General features: G+C 36.8%; 1 protein-coding gene across 2 annotated transcripts in view; it reads right to left on the reverse strand.

Moving 5' to 3' along the window:
• The window catches only part of NELL2 (neural EGFL like 2), a 286177-nt gene that overhangs the window by 240082 nt on the left and 18913 nt on the right, over positions 1-27182 (reverse strand). For both annotated transcript variants that reach the window (XM_090273037.1, XM_090273036.1), the window contains exon 4: positions 3908-4058. In XM_090273037.1, the coding sequence (XP_090129163.1) occupies positions 3908-4058 (151 nt within the window). The remainder of the gene's footprint in view (positions 1-3907; positions 4059-27182) is intronic.

Here is a 27182-nt window from a genome sequence, read left to right on the forward strand (position 1 = left end):
TACCTACCTCCAATTGTGATGATCATTTAATGAGATTAATCCATGAAAGGTATTTAGAGGACTTCCTGATACAGGGCAGGGACCTAATAAATTGTGTTCATGCACCCAAGAAATCAGCCAGCTACCACAAGACCTAATAGCAGCAGATGCTCTGCACTTCTCATTCAGTCACTCAGCAAATATCTGTTGGCCATCTATATGGCAAGAACTGTACTAGGCACAGAGGATACTGGGAAAAAGAGACAAGGTCCAGAACCTCAAAGAGCTTCCTATTTCCTCATTTTTATCATTTTCCCAAATAACACTCTCCAGAATAATAATCTGCAATAAATATAGATCTTCCTTTTTCATCTAGAATTCATATATTTCTCCCAAATCTTTATTTCATATCACCATTTTTATACTGTTTTCATATTTATTAGTTCATCTTACTCTACATTTATTGAATCTACTTAGAAATGGAGAGCTTAAATAAACACCATTTTTCTTAATGTGATTAAGCACAACTCTTGCAATAGGTCTTGAATTATGACAAGTTGGAGACTGGAAAGATTTTGTCATATATCTATTTCAGTTACTGGCTGATGGAAACAATCAGATTTAGTAAGTGAAAAGAACATGCATTTTTAACATATTAGAAATCTAAAAAAAATGAAAATTCAATAACTAAATGAAATGGTAATTTTGAAAAAACATATATAGGACAGTCACAACAGGCTTAATATAAAAGCCCCTCAGCAAATGTTCCTCTAATATATCTTATACACAATCTAATTTTGTTTTTATAAAGTATTTTAGTTCAATGAATGAAATAATGTATATATTATTATAGGTAGAAAAGCTAGGCAAATCAGGGACTTTATTGAAATAAGATGCTATTTTCTCTTAGTTCCATTCAGTATAAGAAATCATTGTCATTAAAGAAAAATATAATAGTTCATTTAAAGATGCCTTACATAGTGAATGTTGGCATACATTTTAAAAAGTCAAATTACTATTTTTTAAGAATATATTTTTACATGATATATAATACTAGTTTTTCTAATACTAAACAATAAATGTAAGCATGAAGATGAGTATCAGTTGTCAATTTTTTAACAACAGATAGCAAGTCTTACAAAGCTACAGTAATCGGAGTAGTGTGGTATTGCTGCAGAAGTCACAAACAGATCAGTGGACCAGAATACAGGAGCAAAAATAGACCTCAGCATCAACGGAAATTTGGTATTACATTTGGTATTTGGTATTTTGCACAGATACATTTGGCATTCTGTGGGAAAGCAGTGGGCTGTCGGGTAAAATGGCATTGAGACGACCAGCTTCATCTGTTGGATATTACACTAGATAAGTGTTCCTAGATCTAAGAATAAGAAGTCAATTTCTTTTTCTTATGAGGTAGGAAAAAAGGTATTAAAATATACCATTCATTGATATATACAAATTTGGTATATGTAAGAAATATGAGAAATCATTTTGCTTGCTGAGTCTTAACTTTAATTCAGTTTCTTTAATGAGCAACTCTATGTCCCCTTTGTAATGACATATTTATTTGTAACCACATTAGAATACATATGGCAACTTTCCTAATAATAAGGTAAGTATTAAAATACACATTAAAGCTATAATATTTTGGGGAAAAATAATTATATGAAAGCATACTTTAAGAAAATAAAATATAGGTAAAGTTTTTTTTCAATTACATAGAACTTGGGGTTTGAAATTTTAACTCATAAATCCAATTACCTTTAATGTTATTTATTAAGTTCAACCAAAAAGTAAAGAGTGTAGTTACTGTTATGTCAGTCTGTTAATTTTATTTGTAATAAAAAGTCATCTTTTTAGTTCAGAACCATTAAGCCAAGCAAATATTGCAACCAAGTTTAATTTTTACTTAGTAATGTCAAGAAAGAGAAATGGCTTAATATATGACAAGCACTCAAAATATGAACACACATTTCATCAGCCTCATATATAAATGCATTCTTATTCTCACGGAATGTATAATAATTAATACTAAGAAAGTAAAAAACTCATTTATTTCACCTCAAGTTTATTAACATAGAAGATGATGGCAAACTATAAGATCGCTTTATAGTTACTTGCAAAATCATTGCCACAAATTATTACCATGTATGTTATTTACAAAGTATTCAAAGTTGGAAACATAAGTAATATTTGGCTCTCAGGAAAATTTCTAATAACTCCATGAGAACCAATTTATATATCTAGAGCTCAAGATTATTTTAAATAAAGGAGAAATACTATAAACTATAGAACATAATCCAAGTGCCTGTACCAAATCTACCCCAAGGGATAACAAAAGGATTTTATTTATCCTGAAGAAACTACAGCTTTGTAAAACATGAAAGAGAGCAGAGTCCTTTCGGAATTTAGGAGAATTTTCTCATTCATTTTTACTTATAAATATAATTTGCTTTTCAATAAGCCTTTACTGTTTTCATATTTGTCTTCTGTATTTTCTACACAAATGGGTAAGTGAACCGATATCTTAGAATTATTTCTTGATTCTTTATTTTTCCCTTTGAAAATGCAATAGCCAGAAAAACTGTAAGACCACAAACTCCATGGGAGCACAGTGCAGAAAGCTGGTAGGCTCTCCAGCCATTTCTGTGCATATTTAGCCAACATCAGTATCACCTGAGGAAAACAGGCAACAATGTGCAGCACATTATGTCTGAAAGAACTGAGACATTCAGGCAGAAGCTAAATAAATAAGTGTTCAGGAAATGATGAGACAAAGAGGTGGCTGAGGCTGCGAGCAGGGGAAGAAAGATGACTTCAGGAACAATAACAGGGACAAAGAACAACACGAACCTACATAATAAAAGGTCTGTGGGGGAGTTAGGGGGTTAGGAGATATCACAATGGACTTGGAAAAACACTGGACTCAAGAATCACAAGTGGATTTGGGTCCTACTCTGTCAGTAACAGTTAAGTGATGCCTTAAAGCCCTGAGCATAGGCCAGAGAGAGTGCGATTAGGAACCTTGCTCTCTGTGCTGTCTTGTTATATTTTGTCCTCCCCCTGTATTTGTTTCTGTTTGCCCTTTAGTATTTAGTCAAGATTTGCAAAGTCTAAGGTGGACTTGTCTCTGATGAGAGAAACCAAGAGGCTTCTGCCCACACCTGAAAAGGATCATTAATGCTTTCACATATGTAAAGCACTTTACATATAAAAACTCTTTAATCTTCACAACAACCTATAAAATGGCTATTATTGTCCCTCATTTTACAGATGAGAAAAATGGGTACAGAAAGGTTATGTGACTTGCCCAAGGTCCACAGATAGTAAGTGGTAGTGCAGGTTTTCAAAATAATAAGCATGAAGGAATTTTCATTGGAAGAACTGTGGTTATTCTTTAAGGAAGGAATTATTTTAGGGTGCAAAGCCAAATGAGACTTTGCTCACAGGACACCTAACCATGCTTCTACACATGTGAGAAGCTGGAAAATACGAGACAGCATTTGAATTCAATACACTTCCAAGAATACAGTTTTAACCACTGCCATCTAAGATTGTGTTGAAAAGTATCTGTCAGGGATTAAAATTCTAAGACTATTTAAACCCTGACATAGAATACAGTGTTTTTAGTCTTACTAGTCACAAATTAAGAAGTATGTTTGACTTTAACATTAAGGAAGATATCTCATGGAGAATCTGGTAATTAATAATAAATTTGTTTTAGGAATGGTGACTGCCGTGTGCTCTTTGCGGCAGTAAAAGTACAGCTCGCTCTGCGTTTAGGCAGATCTCAATTACGTCTGTTTGTGATTTTGCATAATTAGCACAATTAGTCTAGCTGCGCTAAGCCAATCTTTGTTTACTTCTCTGTAATGTGCTCATTTAACCAGATAGAATAAAAGCACACTCCAGCAGCCACACTTACCTGTGATCCAAGTGGTGAATGGAGAGGATAACTCCGGAATTTAAGTGGATCTGTTTCAGGGTCACCAAAATAGTAAATTCATGTTTGTTTCTCAGCTTCTGAAAAAACTGTTCAGCTGTAGCAGTGGATGCTTTTATACTTCTGGGAGTATCTAAAAAAGAGAAACTTACACTAAATAGACTAGAATTTGTTCTTATAAAGTACCCTTTACACTCAACATCTTTCAAGAAACATTATAAAATAATAACTGATAGATACCAAGTTTCACACTCTCCTGGTAAGTTCTTCCAACAAGACTTTATGCTACCTCTAACAGGGCAGTAAGTCACATGAATAACTGAACTTGTGTTTCTGTGGTCTTTTTTTTTTTTTTCAGAATGCCACCTCTGAGGCAAAGAATCAAAGAACCCTGCTTGAAGCAGTACTCTCCCAAGTTTTCTCCTTACATACGTCCCACATTCTGGATTCCACCACCACATCGGTGTCAACAGTGAACAAAAAGATGTACTTTCTACAACAGGACCTAAAAGACCACAATAGAGGCGTTTAGTTTTTCTGACACCTCATGACAGAAAACTGGATTTAAATCCATGTGCCAAGTTCCACATTAATGTCTTTAGCCAGAAGGCCTGCTCTAAATAGATTTTTTAAAAGATCATTGCAATTAGTCACTCTCAGCCTTCTGCGCAGTGGATCAAACATTAACATCAAATTATCGTACCATATTTGTTGAAAGAATTACAAAGAACTTAATTCCCATGTGCCTCTCCCTGACTTAGAGAAAGCCTAGCCAAGGGAGGTTTGCCTGAGAGAGCAGAAACTTTTACCCTGCACTTCTACCTGGTATGATCTTGCACTCCAACCTTAGCACTCAAAGGATATGGGGGAAATAGGGATAAAAATGTATTTCATGAACAGGAAAAAAACATCATTCAAGCCATCTGTTAACTGAGCATAAGGCTCTCCTACTCATAGTGTGTGCAAAGGATTTATAGGAGCCAGAAAGAGTTGTTTTGTGATCAAATCATTCTCCTATTTTCTATGCTTTAGACTAGTTAGACTAGTCAAGTAGTTCTAGTGGGGAAACCGCCAGCATTTGGAGAGAACAACCCCTCCTAGTGCAAAACTGTCCCATAAATTGCAGAACATTTATCAAGCCTGGGTTCCAGCCCAATGAATGCCAGTGGCACCCAATCTCTAGTTACGGGACAACTCAAAGTTCTCCTTTGCTTTTCCAGGCATTCTTTGGGAGCAGTGCAGCAGAAATCTCATTGAGAACCACAACCTTGATGAAACTAACTATAGGATTAACCTAAAGCTCCCCATTAATCTAGCCCTATAAATTTATGGGAATAAAATGTAATCCCCTGGTCTGTGTCCATCAGTGGGAATATACAGATGAGGAGAAGCCCTCAAGATACCCATAAACTAGAAGAAAGGGCAAATCATCCCAATACAATGAAGGAAATACTGTTGCACACACAGGTACAAAGTGTTGTTGGATCACACAGGGGAAAGCAGCCAACATCGTCTGAAGGGAAGGATCTCATAAGATAGATGGCATTGGATTGGGAACTCACCAGCTACAGAAGAGAGGGAAAAGCATTCCAGTCATAGGACTAGCTTGTGAGAAAGCAGAGTGGTGTAAAAGCATGCCATGTCTAAGAGAGTGAACAGCGGCCACTGTGGGTTGGGGCTGGATAAGAGATCTGCACTGCACAGGCAGGACCTTCTGTGCCACTGTAATGGACACCTGTTGTTGCTTCCGTCACCACCATCAACTTACCCTCTTCGTTTAAAAAAAAACAAAACTCTGTCATTTACCACTGAAAAATGATGCCTCCCCACTCTTAGCCCATGACTTCCTCTGTGCTAGAAGCTCCCTGGCCAATCAGAGCGTCACCTACCTCTGTCCACAGTATTTGAATCAGAAATGGGCATCTACCCAGGGCGATACAGACAAGCCCAGGATATGTGTTCAAAGTTTTAGGAAAAATAAACATTGTTGTTACCAAAAAGTAACATCCTCAGTTCCACTCAATATTCACAACTCAAAAATTTAACAACAATCTGCAATTTCTACCATGATCAATGTAATAGTTTTGAACCCACATTCAATTTTGTTCTCACAAAGCCCTGGAAACTTGACAGGGACAATTACTATTTCCTTTTTCCATGGGCAAAATGAGCGAAGAAATGCTCCTGTGATTCACCCCAAGGCACCTGGCATGTTAGAGGCAAAATGGGGATGACAGTTTCTGGTCCAGTATTCTTTCCACTAAAATGCACTGCCTCCCGAACACAGCATCCTTTATCCACACTTCACTTCCACTCACAAACAGAATTGCAAATACAAGAGCATCGCCACAGAAAATAACCCAGAAAAAAGTAATTATATAAGATAACATTTTTAGTTCCTTAAGTCACTAGCTTAGAAGTGATTTTAAGAAAGGTCACCTTCTCCATTTGCATTTCTATTTCCAATTTGTAAAATTAGCATTCTTGCCTTCTAATTTCATCTCAAGGATTATATAATGTTCAGAGAAATGTCTGAGTTTCTGTGATTATTACTATAAGACCCAATTCTGTTCCTCACCAGAAAATCAAGTCAAAAAAGCCACCATGTAAGAATTAATTTAACTTTATTTTTGTTTTCACTTCAGTTTTCAGAATTAATAATTTAATCCAGGTATGTATTAAATAATTGCTTAATAACGCCTCCTGTTAAAAATAAACATAGAAATATAGAAGTTATCAGAACGAACTCTGAACTCAGAAGAATGAGGTCCCAATGCCAGCTGCAGAGATTATGAAGTAAACACCATGAGTTGATTAGGATTATGATACTTATTATTACTCTTACAAGCAATGAGACTGTGTAACCCACTAAAACTACCGAGACCCATGATACCCTTGTGACAATTTTCTGAGCTTACTTTCATTTTAAGTATTCCAAACTCAGCCACAAAATGTCAATTTCCACATCTGAATATTGACATAAAATATTTTGGCAATCAAGTTATTCTTAAGATGAAATCCTGCCATCTGTTTCTATTGGTTATGCACAACAGTGTGGTTGGTGATGGCCAGAGGGAAAGAGGGGCTGAGGTTGAGTGAAGGTGGGCAAAGGGGAGGAAAATGGGGACATGTGTAATAGTGTCAACAATAAAAATTAAGTAAAAAATTATCATCATTTTTTAATCTCTTTAGAGTATTTTTATTCTTAATACGTGTGTTGCTTAAATTAATTGATTTTCTAAATAAATGCTTTGTAATTGAAAATGGTTTGTGTTATAAATAATATAACCTAATTTAAACTGTACTTAATGTGAATAGATTAATTATAAATTAATCAGGTTTAAATTGTTTTCATGTTCAACAACTGCATTGTCATTCATTTTGTATACCATTTATACAAAAATATATACTACATATTAAATGCAACTCCATACATTCTCCTAAAGCTGGATATTTTACCATGTTAGAGTAAAAAACAGCATCATTTTGATACTCAAAAATAAGTTAAGTATTTTTTCCTATTTCCATTTATTTCAAAATACAATACTATATTTAAAATATTCTTTTTAAGATAAAATCCTGCCTACCACTTTATTTCTAGAGAACTATAAATGATCATTCTTTTATGCGCGAAAAAACATGTAAACTCAATTTCTTTTCAAAGAAGGGCTGACAGAAAGTGCCGCTTCAGAGAAAAGCAGGCAGAGAAAAGAGCCTTTAAATGCTACTGCTAAGACCTACAGAAAAAGTCAGCAACGCGTCCATGCTGTACTGGATTTTTTAATTGGAGAACTACTTGAGTTTCAAACAAACTTTCTTTCAACATTTTTTTCATATTTATTATGTGCAGATAAAAAAATCCCACTGAGAAACAACTAGTGGCATTTTACAGCAGTTATTCATAAGTAATGAAGAAGCTCAGAAGCAATTACATCAAAATATTCATTTTTAGCCATGGGACTACCAGGATGAAGTGATGAGTTCATAAGGGGATGTAGTAACAATTTCTAGGGATTTAAACAACATGTATGTATTCCCCATATACATAGTTAAAAGGAGAAAGGGGAGAGGTGGGGGAGGGCTGGTATTTCTAAAATAGGGTGATAGGCTGTAGCTCAATGCAATTATGCACGTGATAGCAGATATAGGTATTTACTGAAAAAGAGAGTCAGATTGGATCTTTTAAAAGTAGTTTTAGTGCATTAGTAGTAAAAGTAAAAGAAGGGATTTGCCCATCTTTCAGTAACAAATTTGAAAGAATTTCTTCTTTTGTACTTAAACTGCACCACTACAATTGCCATCATGAATTTCATGAGTCTCTGCCCACTGACAGGTCTCTATTCCATCTGCAGTTTTAGAAACCTAAATTGCTTTCCCCCCACATAACTAGACTAATAAAATACCATGTATAAACTCAATTATAAAAACAGTCTAATCTCACACATAGTATGTTTGACTGAGAATATTTCAACTTATCAGATCTCTTCAGTCTCTAACTATAAAAGGTTGTTGTCTTCTAAATTCAGGTTATAAATACCAAATTAGAACTATTACTATAGTTATTGTCCATTGCTTTACTTTCCTTTCAATATACTTATGTCTTTAGAGTACAAACTTTCAAGGCAAAATAGTAGTAACTATTTTAAAAGCCATTAAGATTTTATTAACACTATATAAGCAGTTTGCAAACTCTTTAAACATAAACAATTCCATTTAAGCCTTACAGCACTCAGCATAAACGGGACTATTGAGTTCATAATAATAGAAATTACAGATGAGGAAAGAGAGGCACAGAGAAGCCAAGATACTTAGGATTATCACTGTAAGTGGCTCAAAATCAGAGGTCATTGCTATGAACTTACTATATTAGGAACTTGGCTGGAAACCTGAGAGACTCCCTGGTGAAATCTGAAACTGGCCCCAGTACAGGAAGGCCACTCCAGTGGTAGGTGGCAGATTTACTATGCAAAGTATTTACATACGAGTCTTGTCTTGGTGGCTGAAAGACAAGTAGATCTCTGCCCACAACCAAAAGAATCTTAAAATTTATATAGAGCCCTCAACTGGGTTCAGTGACACATGTTGTCAAATTGGTCTCAACAACACATTGTTCTCTCAAGGTTGCAACCTTAAAACCAGCTCCTATTGTGGGAATGATTGGGAAGGCATATATCCCAAGGACAGGGAAAGAGGTGAGAAGCTTCAATTGCCTGGATTCAGCTCAAGGGTTAACTAGCAGTCACATCCTCTCAATGCCATCCTCCAACAGAACAATCAAAAGTAATGAACTGAGGTGGATATGCCTCACACACCCTAGGCTCGGTTGGAAGTTGCTCTGTCCAGCAGAGCCTTCGTGACCACGGCAGAACAAACTTTTACTCAGGACATTTCATTATGTCTGGAAGAAGGAAGGTGGATGCCTCTCTAGTGGAGAACAGCAATTAGACCTTCTTCCTTCATGCCTTTTATTGATGAGGATACACATGAGAGATACAAGGTCAAGATTCATGAATCATCAATAGTTTGGTGGCGTTAGGATTACAGTTGACAATAACAGATTACATGTACTAGTGCAGAGGGTACAGTGACCAGTCTGTGTCAGGGTCTATCAAACATCTTGATGCCACACTGGCAGTAGGTGCAAGGTTTCATACATTCTTATCTAGAGAATGTTTATGTTATACTACAGATAAAGAAATAAGAGCAAGTTCTAAAGCATAAAAGCATAAGCATTTTTCAAATCTAATTCCCATGGCAACCCTCTGAGTGGTTGTCAGTCATGTTCCACACACACAGCCTTATGTTGAGAATTAAAGACAAGCACGGCCGGGATGCCAGCGGCAGTCATGCTCAGGCCAGGGCTACAATTCCCTAAACCATGAGGAGCATTTGCCTACAATGAACCCACTGAATTCAAATGGTAGAGCCAGGATCTCAACTCAGGTCAGTGTGTTTTCTATCATTACACAACAGTGCCCTATCAACATGATTATGATGCACACACTGAAGAGCAGATAAACCCCCATTTGAAGTTAACTTTTATAAAAATATATTCTGAAGATAAATAAATACAATTCTCTTGATCTTTGGATCAATTCAGGTTTTTGTAGATCTACAAAACTATATCATGTAATTTCTCAGCTAGATACTCTAAACTACTGAATTGTAAACTGCACTAAATTTTAAAACCAAAAGCTTTAAAAAAACAATTTTCAAATAATTCTTCTTAAAAGTCATCAGGCAAAATGTATGAGCAATCCACAACTTTTTAATGGAGAAAACCCACAAAAATGATGCCACATACTTACATGCTTTAGACATTTGTATGCCTTTTCCACTACTAGGTTAAGAGACTGCAAGGGCATAGTCTTAAAAAATTTACCTGGAAATACCCCTTCTACATTTTATTTTCATTAAGTCCCAAAACAATATGAAAAAGCTTTTTCAAATCTACAGCTAATTGTAATTTGTTTGATGCATAATAAGCATATGTATCTTAATGTGTTATGTATTAAAATGTTTGTTGGCTTAATGTTGTGAATATCAAGCCATATAAAAACTTACATATATTCATGAATATATTATAATCAGAAATATAAGCATCAACCAACTATTCAAAAAAACAAAAACAAAAGCAGGTTCTACTCCTGGATTTAGCAATTAATGGTTAATTTTGAACAAACAACTTATGATTCACTTGTTGGAATTTTCATTACTAACATAGAACAAAATGTCAGAATATAAAAGGCTACAAACAATAAAATCTATAATTTGAAGCTTAATATTAAAGTATTAACATTTTACATATAACAGATTTAATACAACTTATCAAGATCATTCCATTTTGTTTCTCTTGATTTTATGCTAACAAATAACTTTCTGATAATTTGTGTTCCCGGGTACATTTTCCTTCAGAGAGAGCAGTAGGCATCAACCAGTATGAGTATTCTGGTTTAGTTCACTTTTATAATCCTCATTGGAGATTAAAATTAAAATTGGCACGAGTTTATAATCAGATTAATGTTTTGAACTAGCATGAAGCAAAGCCTCAGAATTTCACTAGTAAAATTACTAGCTGTTCTGTCACCTGCAAAATTAAGAAGATAAACGAGCCAAAACAGTAGACTTTTTTTCCATCTCTTCCCCCAACTGCAATTCTGCTCAAGACTAAATTAGCAGAAATATTAAGCAAACAAAAGAGATGATAATGAATATGATGGTCATGACAATGACAATGATGATGATAATGTTGATGCCATCACAACTTTAATAGATTGTATTCCTCTATTGATAATGCCTCATTATCTATAAACAGCAGTCTCAACATCATTTGAACATCAGTAACAGACTTGAGCAGTAATATTGTTATACACCTGAAATAAATATATTACTATGTGCCAACTGTAATTGAAAAATTAACTTAATTGAAACCTATATAATCTTATTAACCAATGTCACCTAATAAAGTTAACTTAAAAATTAAATTAAAAGGTAAAAAAATAATAAGTAAATTGTAAAAAAGAATTAGTAATTTGCTGGACCTTTATTTAAACCAATCCAAAATATTACATCAAACTGAACCCAAATGGATGCATACTATTTGTCAGCTAATATCATAAGCCAATGTTTTAAATACATAAGGAAATTTAAATTAATTGACCATCCTACTTTATGGAACATGTTTCTGCCTTAACTAAAGCTGTTGAAGCTTTGAGTAAATAAAATGTATGAATTTCTTTTATAAAATAAAAAAATAAGTTTTCACTGGTTTCTTAAAAGTAGATCAAAACACTCAGCTGCACCTTTGTATACGGACACCAGTTATTGGTACATGAGCTATTGCTTAAATTAACAAATTATTCACTTTAATAAGATTAAATTGTATAAATTCATGAACTAGGTCACTTTTCTCTCTTGTAACTTATCCCATATCTAGTACCTAGTTATATCTTAAATACACATATAATTACATATAATAAAGTATTTAGCTATTAAGAGAGTAACTGTAAGTGCAAAAGAGAAACAGGTGAAAACTAAATCACAAGTCATTCCTTGACTTTCTTTGAGGTCTGATCAAATATTGATACAGTCGCAGAGAAGTATAAGATAAAAAAACACCCATTCAAAAAGTTGACTATCTTTTTATCCACATATGTGCAGGTGTTTTGGGCTCAACTTTAGTAGAATTATTTGTGTAAAAAAAAGAAAAAAAACATAATAGGATCAAGGTGAGATTTCTATTATACATCTTTAATGTTTGAGAAACCTATAATCTAGTTTTACATCTATAAAATGTAATGGTTATAAATTTTGCAACCTCAGATTACACAGATTCTAGCAGAATCTTTGCTGAATAAAGAGATAGTATTTAGTACCCCATCAATTATGCAGAGCTGAAGTGCTGCAACACACAGTTTTATCTCCCACCTAAAAGGCCATTTTGACCTGGCACATCAATTTTGGGAGTTTGTTCTGCTTTTATGCTTCTTTAATTATATAATCAAATTATTTTAGAATAATAACACACCAAAATATCAATTATCATGATTAACCACCCTAACAAAATTGTGCTATTTTTTAACTATTATTATTTTCACTGCAAGAAATAAAACAGTATTATGAAGTATTAAAGGACACAGGACACATATAATCAGTTTCTCAATCCAGAGTTTCAAACACTGGCCCATATGTCAACCCCGCCCTTGTTTCTCAAGGCTCTGAATCTGCCTCCCCTCAGTTTCTAAGCCAAGTATGATAATGATGCCAGAAAATCAGAAGTTGGGCTCAGAATTAAGTCTTGTAGCTCAGAGACTCAAGGAAAAGCTCATAATTTGTGCAGCCTTTAAAATAAATCATTTTCCAGCCCCACTATGTTGGCCCAATCTACGAAGCTGAGTTGTTGTTTCAGTTACCCAGCCTAGAACTCCAACCTCTGCCCTGCCTGCCAACCTGCGTTGCTGATGTTCTCATGCTCTGTGGGGATCTGCTGTACCTCAAGAATGGATGAATCCTGCTAAACACTGTCAGAATGCTAGATCCAGCAAACGATACCTGCCTGACTTTGAACTGTGGGGGCTACTGGACTTGCCCTATTTACTAGATAACACCTCCAACTCCCACTCATCCTTACACTCTGTATCCACCCCTATCTTACCACTCTCTTGATTTTTCCCACCCCTGTGAGTTTTTCTAAGTTAAGTTCACTATTTAAAAGCTTATACTACCCTTGGATAAGGCACAGAAGATTTACTTACTGTCTAACTTCACTTCACTTTACTAGAAGCTATATAATCTCCACTACTAATTTATCTATTCACAGGATCTATTACATCTTATCCCACTAAATTTGTGTCTCCCCCACTTCAATACTGGGATTGCTCCCTCGATGCCCATCCCTGGGCTAAGGATTGCCTCCAGTTCCCTGCTGTAAAGTTCCTCATTGAAAATAAGAGCATAGTGAAGCCTAAAATAATCTCATGGCAGATCTGCTCATTGGCCCTGGAACCACCTGACTACCTCTAGATTGTTAAATGAGCAAGGAATTTCTTTCTCACTTGAGCACTGCATCTTGGGTCTCTTTGTTATAAGAGCTTAGCATGCTCCATAAGTACTACACCTCCAAAAGTTTCCTATGGCTCACTCAGGTGTTCCCCAGGGGTGTCATTCTTTCAAACTAAAGTCAGCAAAATTTTATGTATAAAGCTTGACTGTAAATATTTTAGGCTTTGCAGGCACATATGTTAGATATTTTTTTATAATCATTTTAAAATGTAAAAACCATTCTTAGCTCAAGGGGCCCGACACAAATAGACCCTAAATTTGGTTTGAAGGACCGTAGTTTACTGACCCCTGGTAGTAACAAATATAGATAACTTTTACTAAATAAAGAGCAATTTTTATATCATTAATTAGTTATGTTTAAGTCTAGAAAGGAAGACTAAAACAATGTGATAAGAGGCTGAATTAGAGCAAATCTAAATGCTAAGGAAGCAGAAAAGAAAAGAGGCAAATACTACCTGTTAACTTGTTTCCATCACTGCTATTGATACATATATTCTGAGTAATATCCTATCTTCTCTCATTCTGTGATAAGCTTTCCCAGTGCAGTGGTCAATTTTGTAATTTTCCTTTTTGGCATAGTCCATGTAGGAAAAAGTGAGTAAGTATGGCCAGTTGTCTTGTTTATTAGTGGTGACTTTGCCACATACTTCTATGTATTTTTATTATAGTGTATTGCTGTTTGCTCAAATAAATAAGTAAAAGTTAGATTTATTTTGCCTTCAAATATTCCTTTGCATTGCCACCTAGTTTAATATTATGGTTTAAAAGGTGGAGTGAATGATAACCCCAATAATCTAAACCATAATTTATACACAAACTTATAATACAGTGTTTTACGTTGCTATATATTAAGGCCAAAGACTCTCTCCTTTCTCCCTTGAAATGTGAAATGACAAGTCTACAAGGGGATCCTAGACTTATGGAAAGAAGTTGTCTTATGTGAGATTCTGAGATGAGTACATTCTTAGAAAAAGGAATAACAGAGGGTCTCAGAGGGTAGGTTCAAAACTTTCCTCTCAGATGATTACAATATGGGTTGACTATTTTCTTAGAAATGTTATAAATTTCTGGAATGTCAGAAAAAATAATTTCTAATTCAGTGACCAGAAACACCTTCCAGAGCCAAGCATTAGACTTGCTTTCTCTTAGCTCTACCATTAGTTTTTGGGATAGTTGTGAACAAATCTGTAAAGAATGTTCAAAACACTTAAATTAACATTCATTTATTTCCTTTTTCTGTGTAAGATTAGATGTTTAAAAACAACCCAGGCAAAAGTCTGTCCAGTGGTCTATTGATAATTTCTTCACTATAAAACAGAGGATAACTGGGCATTAAAATAATCTTGGAATTACATTGTAATCAGCACTTAACATGTCACATTCCACCTTCTCGACTATTCTTTTCCTTTCATATATTCCATAGCTCTGATTGTTTACTGTGCACTTTCATTATTTTTCAGTGTAGCACTTTGTGCTGCCTTATATATTTTCTTCTTGTCTAAATGCTTTATATGACAGCCTTTTATCTTCAGAAAGACTGATTTTTAATCTCCTTGAGGGCAAGAACTGTACATAATACTTCTCTCCTCTATCCTAGTAACTACCAGCAATAATAGCCCAAGACAAGAGGAGTGCAAAAATATCTGTTGAATAGAGCTGAATTAATTTTCCCTTTCAAGGTTTGGAAGATAAAATGACATACCTATGTTGGCTGTGGAACAATAAGTCATGCCCCATCCCACCTAATTCTCCACTGAAGCAAGCTTTGTAACCCGGGACTCACCACACAGCTCTAGGCAATGTCTGATGACCTCCCACGCAAACACAATTTATCCTGCACAAAGGTTTATGGAGAGGTCCAGAAGGCATGGCCCATACTAATTACTAGGTCTAACTCTCTCATTAGCCCAGGCCAGGAAAATTGTTAGGGTTTAAAACTCTATTGAAACCATAGTATATGAGGCTAATTTAAAACAAGCTGCTTTCTTTCATCCCAGAATTTCCTATTTGAATGTTTTTTCAATCCACATAGTTCTTCCTTCTTTGGGGCACATTCTACTTCTACAGAAGTGTTTTCTTTCTAGCATTTGAAAAATAAAATGTGTATTGCTACCTTAGTATCACATTTAGATATGGCTCTGAATTACATAAAGATATGTGAAAGATGTTTTCATTTTGAATTTAGGAAATTAAGCCCAAACGTCAACAATATGTTTCCTATTTAAATACCAACACCCAATGCTTCATTCACATATTTCCTCATTTGCATACACTCTCTCTCTTATCCATACAATTTCACATTCACTCAATAGAAATATACTTTAATTTTGTTTTCCTTCTGATTTTTTATTTTAGCATTCTTGTTCATTCTTCCCTCTTGTTTCATAAAGTACATGCATAAATGCAAAAAATATACAATATATCAATAGGTGTGTGTGCATGTGTACATACACATACATACACACACATATATGTCAAGCTATAATTTATAAAATTGGCTGTTAAAAAACACCATTGGTTAATCAGTTTTCAGGACTTTGACCTGCATTTTTAAACAGAAGCAATATTATACATGATGGTTAGGTCTCCCCCTGGCTGGTTTAGCTCAGTGGATTGAGCGTCGGCCTGCGAGCTAAGTGTCGCTGGTTCGATCTTCCAGTCAGGGCACATCAGAGAAGGAAAACTCTGACTCCAAAAAACCTCCGCTGCCTTGCGGCATACCTCTTCAGGGGAAAGGCTAAGGGAGTAAACCCCGACAGAAAATCCGGAGCCAGAGTCCCTAAGGCGGTTTGACGTTGTAGTCAACACCGGCAACTCCTGCGGCGCACCTGAAGCCAAGCTGTATTGACTCCGTCTTTCCCTTGGACCCTTCAGCTGCGAAGAGAGCGGGGGTCTGCTGCATGGGCAACAGCAGACCCTCCATATCACCCTGCCCAGGCTCTGTAGCTTCAGCTTCACTGGAGAGGACACTCCAGCGTCATCGCAAGATGTCGATTCAACACGGGAGGAGACAGATACCGTGTCACTCCCGAGTCGGACTGCACAGCCATTCTCGGCGGTGCAGATAGACTCTTAAGAAGCTACACCATCGTCTCTCGAGACAGACGGCTGCCGACGACGGTTAGGTCTTCAGAAAATTTGATCTACTGTGGTGTGCTGTAGCTGATTTAAATGCAATAGATTCTGGTTTATGAATCCAGTAGAAATACTTGGTACCTCAATGAGAAAGGGGGAAATCTGGAAGCCAAGAAGAGACAGAAGGATGGGATAGCTGAATAAGCTGCAGACTAGGCGCTGGAGAATGGAGCCAGCAGTGTGATATCTAATAGTCAATGATGTAAAGATGAACTCAGACTTGGTTCAAGCCGGGAATGCAGGCAGGGGAAGCAGTGTGTACAACCTGCAGCAGTGTGCAGGCATCGACACCGGTAGTTTATGTTGCTAGAGCATAAGGTGTAGGGGAGGAGGAAGCTGGGAAGTGGAAAAGAGTCTAGGCAGGTGGTTAGGAACAGACAATTGTCCTGTGATCAGGCTGTTCTGTGACACTGCATTACTCAGAGAACTGCAGGGGTAAGATGAACCCAAAAAAGAAGCCCAGTTATATGAACTGGGCCAGCAGAGTGGCACGTAAGGAAGCTATGACTAAGGAGGCATGTAGCAGCACAGGGCTTTTCTTAGGAACAACAGGTACCAGTCATTAGCCCAGTGAATTCTAATCAGTTGTACCCAAACACTATTATGGGGTTCCAATGTATTCATTGTCCTGCTCAGAACTGGCTCAAGAACTGCAGATGGATGGATACCAGGCTTCTATACCCAAGCCTGAAAGTGCTGGCACAGACCACCTTACAGCTTGGCCTCCAAATGAAACCACAATCTTTCAACTTAAAATCCCACAAACAGCTCCTCCCTAAACATCACCTGTAAAGGGAATAGACACTCTCCTTCCCTGAAACACAATAGGCTATAGGAGCAAGGGCAGGAGCCTGAGATGCTCCTAGCAACTCTGAAAAAATAAGGGAAGGAGGGTATGGATAAAACTCAGGGATCCCAGCACTGATGACAAGAGATGAGGATACTCACAGCCAGTGGGGGAGGAACAGGAAAGTCCTTGGGAGGCAAAGAGCTCCCCACCCTCAAAATGTGCTTGGAGACACTGGCGGTGTGTGCACATGGATCCATGTGAGAAGTTTGTGATGCTGAAATTTGGGCAAGTGTGATGGGGCTAATATTTTTCTTCTTTTGGTGGATTCTGCTAACTCTAAAAGAGATTTTTTTAAAAGAAAATCTTGTACTTTAAAAGAAGGTAGGCATAGCGAGCATGAGGTGGCCCCAACAAGGGTATATGCTGCTGCCCCTAAGCAACAGTGGTCATGTCTGCAGTGACCCTTGCAGTCAGAAACAGCAAGTTCCCCAAGGGTGGTGACCAGGCCTTCTTTGCTTCTACTGTAAACCTAGCCTATAGGACAGGGCCTAACATGTGGTGAGCCTTCTACTGATATTTGTTGAATGAATAACAAGAGCCAACACTGACTGAGTGCTTACTATATGATGCACTTTTCTAAGGCCTTTTTTTTTCTACTAGCTAAGTAAGCACTACTAGTTAATCGTTCAAGGGCAGGGTTCCTCAACCTTAGCACTGTCCACGTTTAGGGCAAGACAATTCTTTGTTGTGGGATGCTACTTGAACGCTATGTGATTCTTAACAACATCCTTGGCCTCCAGCAGGAGCCCAACCCCAATCATGACAACCAAAAATGTCCCCAGACATTTCCAAATGTCCCCTGAGGGACAAAACTGCCCCTGGTTGAGAACCACTACTTAGATTTTCTAGCTGATCCCTGGTACTGCCAGGATTTGAGCCTGGGCAGTCCACTGTGGGGACTGTGCTCTTAACCTCTGCATCGCAGCTGGCGGACAAGCAAACAGCAGGCAGCCCTTAGTGACTGCTCACTGCGAGCCAGATGCGGCGCTGAGCACTTTCCTACCATCGCATCTCGTTATCACCACAGCTGTGTATCTGGATAGCTACCTTTGAAGCTGAACCCTATTGAGGAATAATTTAAAGTATTTTTCTTAAGTTGATTCATGTCTTCCAGATACTTTTACAAATATTTTTGGAGCACTCAGCACTACATTTTAGCTTTCTGATTGCTAAGGCGCTGATTTTTCTGTCCCATTTTTGGTAACGGCATTGTTCCCTACAGAACTTAAAAATGGATTAAATTGTTCACATTAAATCAATTCATATTTCTATAGGGTATTAAGGACTTATGTTGTGCCAGTCTTATTATTATATCCTAAAATCATCTTAAAGTAGAAGCACAAATCACTGGAGAATAGTGCCCTAAATAAACGAACTCCAAAGCAAATGGCCTCTGTGAGACCTGCACAGGGGTTACCTGACTACTGTAACGATGCAATTGGACTTGACGGAAGCCTGGACTCTCTACAAACAACATGAGCAAATCACAGTTATAGAGTTTCTCTCTCTCATTTTTTAAATTTATCTAGAAACTGAAGTCTGAGGGGTTCATTTTCAAATCCTTCAAATTGTCTTTAATAGTTAGAAGATGCAGCATGAAAATATCCCTTATTAAAGGTATTGAACTAAAAGCCCTTCCTGGCTGGTTTGGCTCAGTGGATTGAGCGTCGGCCTGTGAGCTAAGTGTCGCTGGTTCGATCTTCCAGTCAGGGCACGTCAGAGAAGGAAAACTCTGACTCCAAAAAAACCTCCGCTGCCTTGCGGCATACCTCTTCAGGGGAAAGGCTAAGGGAGTAAACCCCGACAGAAAATCCGGAGCCGGAGCCGGAGTCCCTAAGGCGTTTTGACGTTGTAGTCAACACCGGCAACTCCTGCGGCGCACCTGAAGCCAAGCTGTATTGACTCCGTCTTTCCCTTGGACCCTTCAGCTGCGAAGAGAGGGGGGGTCTGCTGCATGGGCAACAGCAGACCCTCCATATCACCCTGCCCAGGCTCTGTAGCTTCAGCTTCACTGGAGAGGACACTCCAGCGTCATCGCAAGATGTCGATTCAACACGGGAGGAGACAGATACCGTGTCACTCCCGAGTCAGACTGCACAGCCATTCTCGGCGGTGCAGATAGACTCTTAAGAAGCTACACCATCGTCTCTCGAGACGGACGGCTGCCGAACTAAAAGCCACTGAGAAATATGGTATCAGAATTTGGTACCACTGTGTACCCTAAAGTACAAAATGGATGTCTGAAGGTTTCAGCAAAAGACAGATAGCTTGAAAGGTCAGTAAAAGCACTTACATTGTTGATTATATTGAAAAAGCAGCAACAACTACTCATGAGGAACAATTGTGAAAAATGTTTTTGGTAAGTAATGTCAATATGAATTATGTAGGTAACATACAGATTGTGAATACTGATCCTTCATTGCACAAATATATCTACATTTTGAATAAGTGTGTGCACTCTGGAGTCAATGTATACTTGGTTTTGCATGCCGTTTCCATCATTTTCTAGCTTAAGCAAGTTATTTAACCTCTCTGGGCCTTGGTTACCTTGGCTGCCACCCGTAAAATGGGAATAATAATAGTACATAGGATCATTATATATATATATATCACTTAGTGTTTGGCACACAGTAAGTGTCCAATTAATATCTACCTATCTCTCTCTTTCTTTTTCACATGCACACATACACACATGCACACACTTCTATATTCAAAGAATGCAAATTGACAAATATGAATAAATTGCTATCTGTGAATAAACAAATAAATAAATAAGGTCAATAGATAAATAGGCAAACCTCAACGCCAAATAACAGGACATGTCCACAGCTCTTCTAGCAGAACTAAAATATTTACAATTTTGTTACATTATGAGTGACGGAAAAGTCACAGGAGGAATAGAATACTTCTCCAATAGATATGGATATAAACAGTCCTCTCAACATACACATCAGCAACTCTTACTAGCCACAATTGTAAACGAGTTCATCAACGAAGTGGGAATATGCTGAACTATGAAATGTTCTTCTGCTGGTCGGGGTGCAGAGCTTCAACATCTGAGAAGGAGGAGGACCTGATGACTGCAAGATGGCAATGTTCAGAGTGTGATGAGGGGGTTTAACTTTGTGCCTCTCCCGCACCGCCCCACGCTCACTTCAATCTGTGCAACATGAGTGAATTTGTATTATACCACTTCCTGTTCTCATCATGGTCTCCATAAAATGTTTATCTCATTTCTTTATACCATCTGTGAAGGATTATTCTCTATCCTTGTACTAATTATGCTTCCACAGAATATTTATGTGCCTTTTGTAACCTTGGTAATCACAAACTAAAATTTTAAAGAAAATTAAGGCACTATAATCATTATTAGAAAAACCAGTCTAAGTAACATGTTTCATGTTACTTACATGATGATAGTAATGAAAAATAAAATTGTACTAGAAGAAAACTGAGATGATTATATATAAATGATATGCAACATAAGTCACTAAAAAAATTATTTGTAACAATGACCCAGATCAGTGCTTTCAGCATTCGTAAGATTTATCTTCATAACTAACAAGTAAGGACATAAGCATTAGTATATAAAACCAGGAAAATCTTGCACTATCCTAAGAATAATATCAATATTTGAATAATATTAAAGCAAATTACTGTCCAAAAAGGCCCTCCAGTTCTATGAAGAAATATTAATGTGAAATATGTACTTGTAATAATCTAAGTCAAAGATCTTTCTACTATAAAAGAATTTTCTTTCAATTTTTTAACACACTTTACTCAGTGAAATTTTCGCTTGGGGACTATTATTCAGTTGCAATCAAGGCTATGATCACTGTGAAAAGTTTTCACAATGACTCTACTGAAAAAGGCCATAATAATTCTACTCTGCTCACCCATGATAACACTATTTGCCTGCCACAGCTGTGGGTTGCTTTGGCAGTTGCTGGGCTTGGCTGCATTACTTAATCTTGGTTTTCTCAGCTCCTCACTTGCAGGACAGATGCCACAGGTTGAGTTTCCATTCTAATTCTCAGAATTCAGTGTTGCCTTTTACTGTTGGTCCACTTTCACTCCCATCCTGGCCATTATCCAACAGGTGCTTGTATCCCAGCCACACCAAACCTCTTGCATGTCTCCGAGCACCATGCTCTTCAACTCTGCATATCTTTGCATATGCTCTGCCTCTGCCTAGAGTGTTCTTCCTTACCTCCCTGGCCTGTCAAACAAGCACCTAAATGCTTTCCAAGTTCCAGCTCAATCAAGCACCCTGCTCCATCCAGGAGGCAGTCTGGAAACCCACTAGAGTTGGAGGAGGGGATGATTTATTCCTCTGAGCACTGTAGACCTTACCACGCTGCAGGGCTTATTTACATATTTCATGTCAGTGTCCCTCTCTGCACCTTGAGCTCCCTGAAAACAATACTCAAGTCTTATCTATCCCAATTTAGTCTACTTTCTGACATAATTTAAAACTCAATAAATGTGAATGGATTACTAACAGCCTTCATTGATTGAGAATCTCCTATGTACCAAGATTTCACATTTTTATTTCACTCAACAAACTCATGAGGAAATGGCAGAAGACAAAAATCATATTTTTAGTTGTGATAGAAGACAGCCTCCCTAGAGATGAATGGACAAATGGAGAAATGAATGACTGAATGAACAAAGAAAATCTTTCAACTAAACTGAAGTATTGGGGCTAGTGATCAGTCACCGCTCACTGACTTTCATGCCTCCCACTTCCACTCTGGTTCAAGCTCTTGATATTCCACTTTGGGACTGATGCAATAGCCTCCTGGCCTCCCTGCCTCTAATCTTTGCCTCTTTAAATCATTCTGCAAGAGTGTTTATTAAACTGCATGTAAATGGATGCATTTCTAACAGTCCCTATGTTATTTAAGAACTGTATCTTTTGGGGATTTGTTTATGATAGCATTTTTTAAGATTATTATTAATACACTCCTGAATATCTGGAAAATCATCTTTTGAAGGACTGCCACGACCTTTCAGTGCCTTAGAGTTTTTGTTTATAACTGCACTGACGCCAGCAGTACTACCAGAACTGTCATGGACAAAGGAGAGAAGATATATGTAAATAACATATAAAAGATGGTGCCAGGCCAAAGGATACCCAAGTTACACCACTAAATACTGTGAGAAGAAAAGTTTTACAGTATTCAAGGCAAAGTGATGGGAGAATTGCATCATCCCATAGGGCATGAATTGGGCTTAAAGGAAACTAAATTCTAGCAGTAACTACCATATTTATGTAGTAAACAATAACTTAGTTTTTCAGCAAAACATTACCCATCATATTAAACTAATGTTGTTCATTTGTATTTACAACTTTGTTTGTTAATTGTAAATTTGCTTTGATTTAAAAGTACTATGAGTGCTATATACACAAGGAATTCAAATTTTGGTTTTTGTTTAAATAAATTTAAGGAACAATAAAGCACAAATAATTTAGACACCAAGATTTTTATCCTTTGGAATAGGTTTATATAATATACATAGTTGAAAATTACTGACTAAACCATCCCAGTCACTTCAAATAGTGGCTTTCCTTTTAAGTAGTTAATTTCTCTCTGTATCCAAACAGTCAAAATCAAAATTGGCCCAGAGTAGCTTCAAAATGCATATCTACCACTTTAATGTTGAAATGTACTTTCCTAAGCAAGGCTCTTTATCCTTCTTTCTAAATGGTATATACTGTATCTGCTTTTAACAAACCCTAAGCAAGCAAGGAAACATAGAGGTTTCCTGAGCAACAGAAATTTCAACCACATTTTTTATAGATCTCTAGCTTAAAACAAATTGTACTATAAGTAAGTCAAAGGTACTGTATGAAATGTAGCAATTCTTTCTGCTTTTTTTCCCAAGGCAGGAATAGGTCAAACACATGGAAAAGAGATGTCATGGAAAATATTGAAAACATCTTTCTAAAATAGTTGTTTACACGTCTGAATTTGAGAAGATAAGTAGCTTTTTCAAAACACTAGGAGCAGTCAGACACCTAAGCTCGACCTTTTTAATATTCTAAAGTAGTGTTTTTCAGTAGGCATAACAGCCTATTAGGGGAAAACTATAATAATTTCATTAAAATTCTAGGTTTAAAACAAATAAACCATTGAACACTTGTGCACTGGGCAATGCCTCAGAAATCTATTAGCTGAAAGTACAATGGACAGAAGAGAACAGAAATTGTCAGACTTCATAGTATGACATTTCAAAACTACTGCAATCTCCCTGATTGAGCTTCTCTAAGTGTACCCCATGGGCTTTTTCACATTTCTTACTTCTATATCACGTAACTGTCTCAACTTTCTATAAATCAAATTCTTAAATATTAGATATCTTTAAGGATCTGATTGATTGGTAATATATTTACATCTTTCTTTTCAAAAAGATAGCACAGACTTCCTATTCCAGCCATATTGTAGCAACAGCTATCAGACTTACCATCTACTATACATAACTATAAAATTAGACAAAATAGAGAAAGCAACTATTTTTAGTCATCAGACAGCAGAGTGTAGGGTTAAGATCCTTGAGCGAACCCCAGCTTCCTGCCTAGGTGCACTTCAGAAACTGAGGCGCAGAGCGGTGGCTGGAGTTCAAAGAGAAAGCAGCAGTCTTCTACAGAGGTAGAAGAAATTGTAAGATGTGTGCAGAGGAATAGCTCCAGGAATCTGCATAGGGATCCCAAGAATCCTGGGAATTTCCAAGTTTGGTTGATTACTAAGCTGTATAGTCAGTTAGGGAAACTCTTATCGATTTCCAGAGAATAGCTCCGAGAAATTTTATAGGTCACACAGTGCCAGGAGCCATTGAATTGTGACCATCCAAAGTGAAGAGACCTCTCTGAACTCAAGAGCATTCAAACCCAGAGAAGCCATGCTTTAGAAGTGAAACCACTCTAGCTCTAGAGTAATGGCCACATTAACAAATCCTGAAACCAAGCCTTCACAGAATAATGATAACCATCCAGCAAAGGAACCACCTATCAGAAAAAAAACTCATTAGAACAGCTAAAAATTAACACACCCTTACAACACCAGATGTAAGAGAAAACATGGAGCAACTGGAACACGCAGATACTGCTGGTCAAAACACAAATGGTACAAATGCTTAGGAAACAGTTTACTAGCATCTTATTAAAGTTAAATGTATACCTAACCTATGAGCCAGCAATCCCTCTCCTGATTATTTAATAAAATATATGCAAGCATATTTACAAACATGACGTACAGAAATATTCATAGCAGCTTTAATTATAACAGTCAAAAATGGGAAACAATTCAAATATCTATCAACAAATGAATGGAAAAATAAGGTATGATATATTTATAAAACATAATATTACTCGGAAATAAAAAAGGGTAAATTTCAGATGTACAATGTGGATAAATTTTAAAAACATTATGCTGAACAAAGGAATCTAAACACAGGAAACTACATACTGCTCCATTTATATGAAGCACTTAAAACAAACCCAACCAAGCTCTGGTTAGAGAAATGAGAGTTTCCTCAAAGGTAGGGTGGCAAGGGGGAGGCGCAGGGATCTCCTGTAAAAAGGCACAAGATGCTTGGGACTGTTTTTATATGAGGAAAGCTGGAGTACCTGGAGTGAGGATATATGGGATACACAGGTATACATATGTGTCAAACTCATTATGTTACTCTTAGCACCTGCGCATTGCACTATATATAAATTAGGACACTAAAAAAATGTTTAAAGATGAGCACAAATATGTCTACTCAATTTTAAAATCCAGTTCAAAATCTCAAATACATCATTAATTTAGTAGGAAGTATTCAAAATTCAATTTGTCTCCTTTTCCAGGGAGAGTCTTTGAGCCAAGGTGTACTTTTTCTTTGACTGCCTTGTTAGTGTCTATGTCAAGGGTTTAATCCTGAAGGCTTTTAAAATTCAAGACTTTAGAAAAGGACTTAAGCTCCATGCTACAGCAGTGCTTATTCTTAATGTATAAAAATGTTAATAGAATATAAATGGACTTGGAACATTTTCACCAAGAGCACTAACAACCATATGGACTACTGGTTGGAGTAGATCTTTTTTAGTTACTGACTTAGCTATATACACGGTTTAAGGCCATTTGAGAGACAACTTACAGGCCAGATGTCTATAAAAGTGCTCTTATAGCATCTGTAGTTCATTATGAACATATATATTTAAAGATTATTGACCCCCAAAGACCACAAAATTCCTTTGGAGCCATCATAGTTAATGATGCATTTATCTTAATGAAAAACTCCAGCACTGCAGGCAGCCTATGGTGTCAGACACCAACACAGGCATTCCGTTTGTATGAAGATTCTCAATACCACAGATGAGAATGGTGTCTTTCTTTGACTGTGGTCTAATCATATCAACCCCACTAAGAGAGTCCTCAGTTTATGGCTCACTGAGCAATATTGATCAGCACTGCCTCTCTGGAACCATTATCATTTGTCATGACTTATTGTTCCTGCTGCAATCTTTTGCATTTTAAGTTGCTGCAACAGTTGAACAGCTCAGCTTCCAGGTAAAAAAAGATATCTGATTTTTCTTCCATACTCTCCTCCTTCAGACAACATGCCAAAGCATTATTACATCTTATTGTAGCAAGAGAACCCATTAAAGATGATGAATGCAAAATAAATCTTATAACATATTTTTTCTAGTTCTTTTTCAGGCCAATAATTTTTAAATTGTCCAAATGATTTTTCATTTTTCCATATGACCTCTATATGTATGATACATACAAATGTTACTTGGGGTTTTCCAGTTATACCACTTTCTAGAATTAAAAACAATCCTTCTCTCTATCATGGCATTCTGACAGTTCACAAACAATAATGTTCTGAAGCCAGACTGAGCCACAGGTCTTTTGAAGGTAGCTTTTTAATCTCAGAATATCTTGTGGGAGAAGAAGAAAGAGAAGCTGATTATCACCAGGCCAAGTGTTCCCCCATATATACAATGCCTGGTGCTGGAACTCAGACTATTATACAACATGCTCCAGGGCTGACAGGCCAGAAGAGAAAGAGGACCCAGTAATGGACAAGAGACCCAGCTATATAGTCACCACTGTCACCATTATTACCATCAGCAGGGCAGTAATTCATCCCACATCAAGCTCACTGGCATAGTAAGAATGCAAACAGGTAAAGAACGGAATATGTGAATCTTCACTCTCATGAAGTATATTAGATTATTATTTATATGTGTATTTTACTTCTATTGTTTCTATCTTCCAAGCTAAGGTACATATTTCTTAAGTATAATGATCATATGTCTTATTAATATTTACTGTTTAAATCCACTGAGACTAATACAGAAGATTTAACACAGTGGAGTTATTTCTATTTTGTTAGGTGTAACAGGGATAATATTTCATAAATTAATAATGTGCCTTTCTAAATGAATTCCCCTTAGCTAACCTAAGTATCCTTCTGCCTAGGAGGAAGATTTTGGCTCAGTAAAGAAGAAATACAAAGAAAAAATTCTAATTAATATTAAACATCTTTAATTCAAAAATAGGATTTTGCAGAAAGACTAACCTCTCAAGCCTGCTACTGTCTCCAGGGAAGATTTTATAAATTTCTCAGGGTCTTAAGTGTCTGTACCAGCAGCCTAGCTTGTTGAATGTGGCTCATCAAGTTTTTCGGTAGTGTACTAACCCTACCCCTTCCACCAAT

This window comes from Furipterus horrens, unplaced genomic scaffold (genome assembly GCF_987537825.1).
Source record: "Furipterus horrens unplaced genomic scaffold, mFurHor1.1.pri manual_scaffold_4, whole genome shotgun sequence".
NCBI classification, from domain to species: Eukaryota; Metazoa; Chordata; class Mammalia; order Chiroptera; family Furipteridae; genus Furipterus; species Furipterus horrens.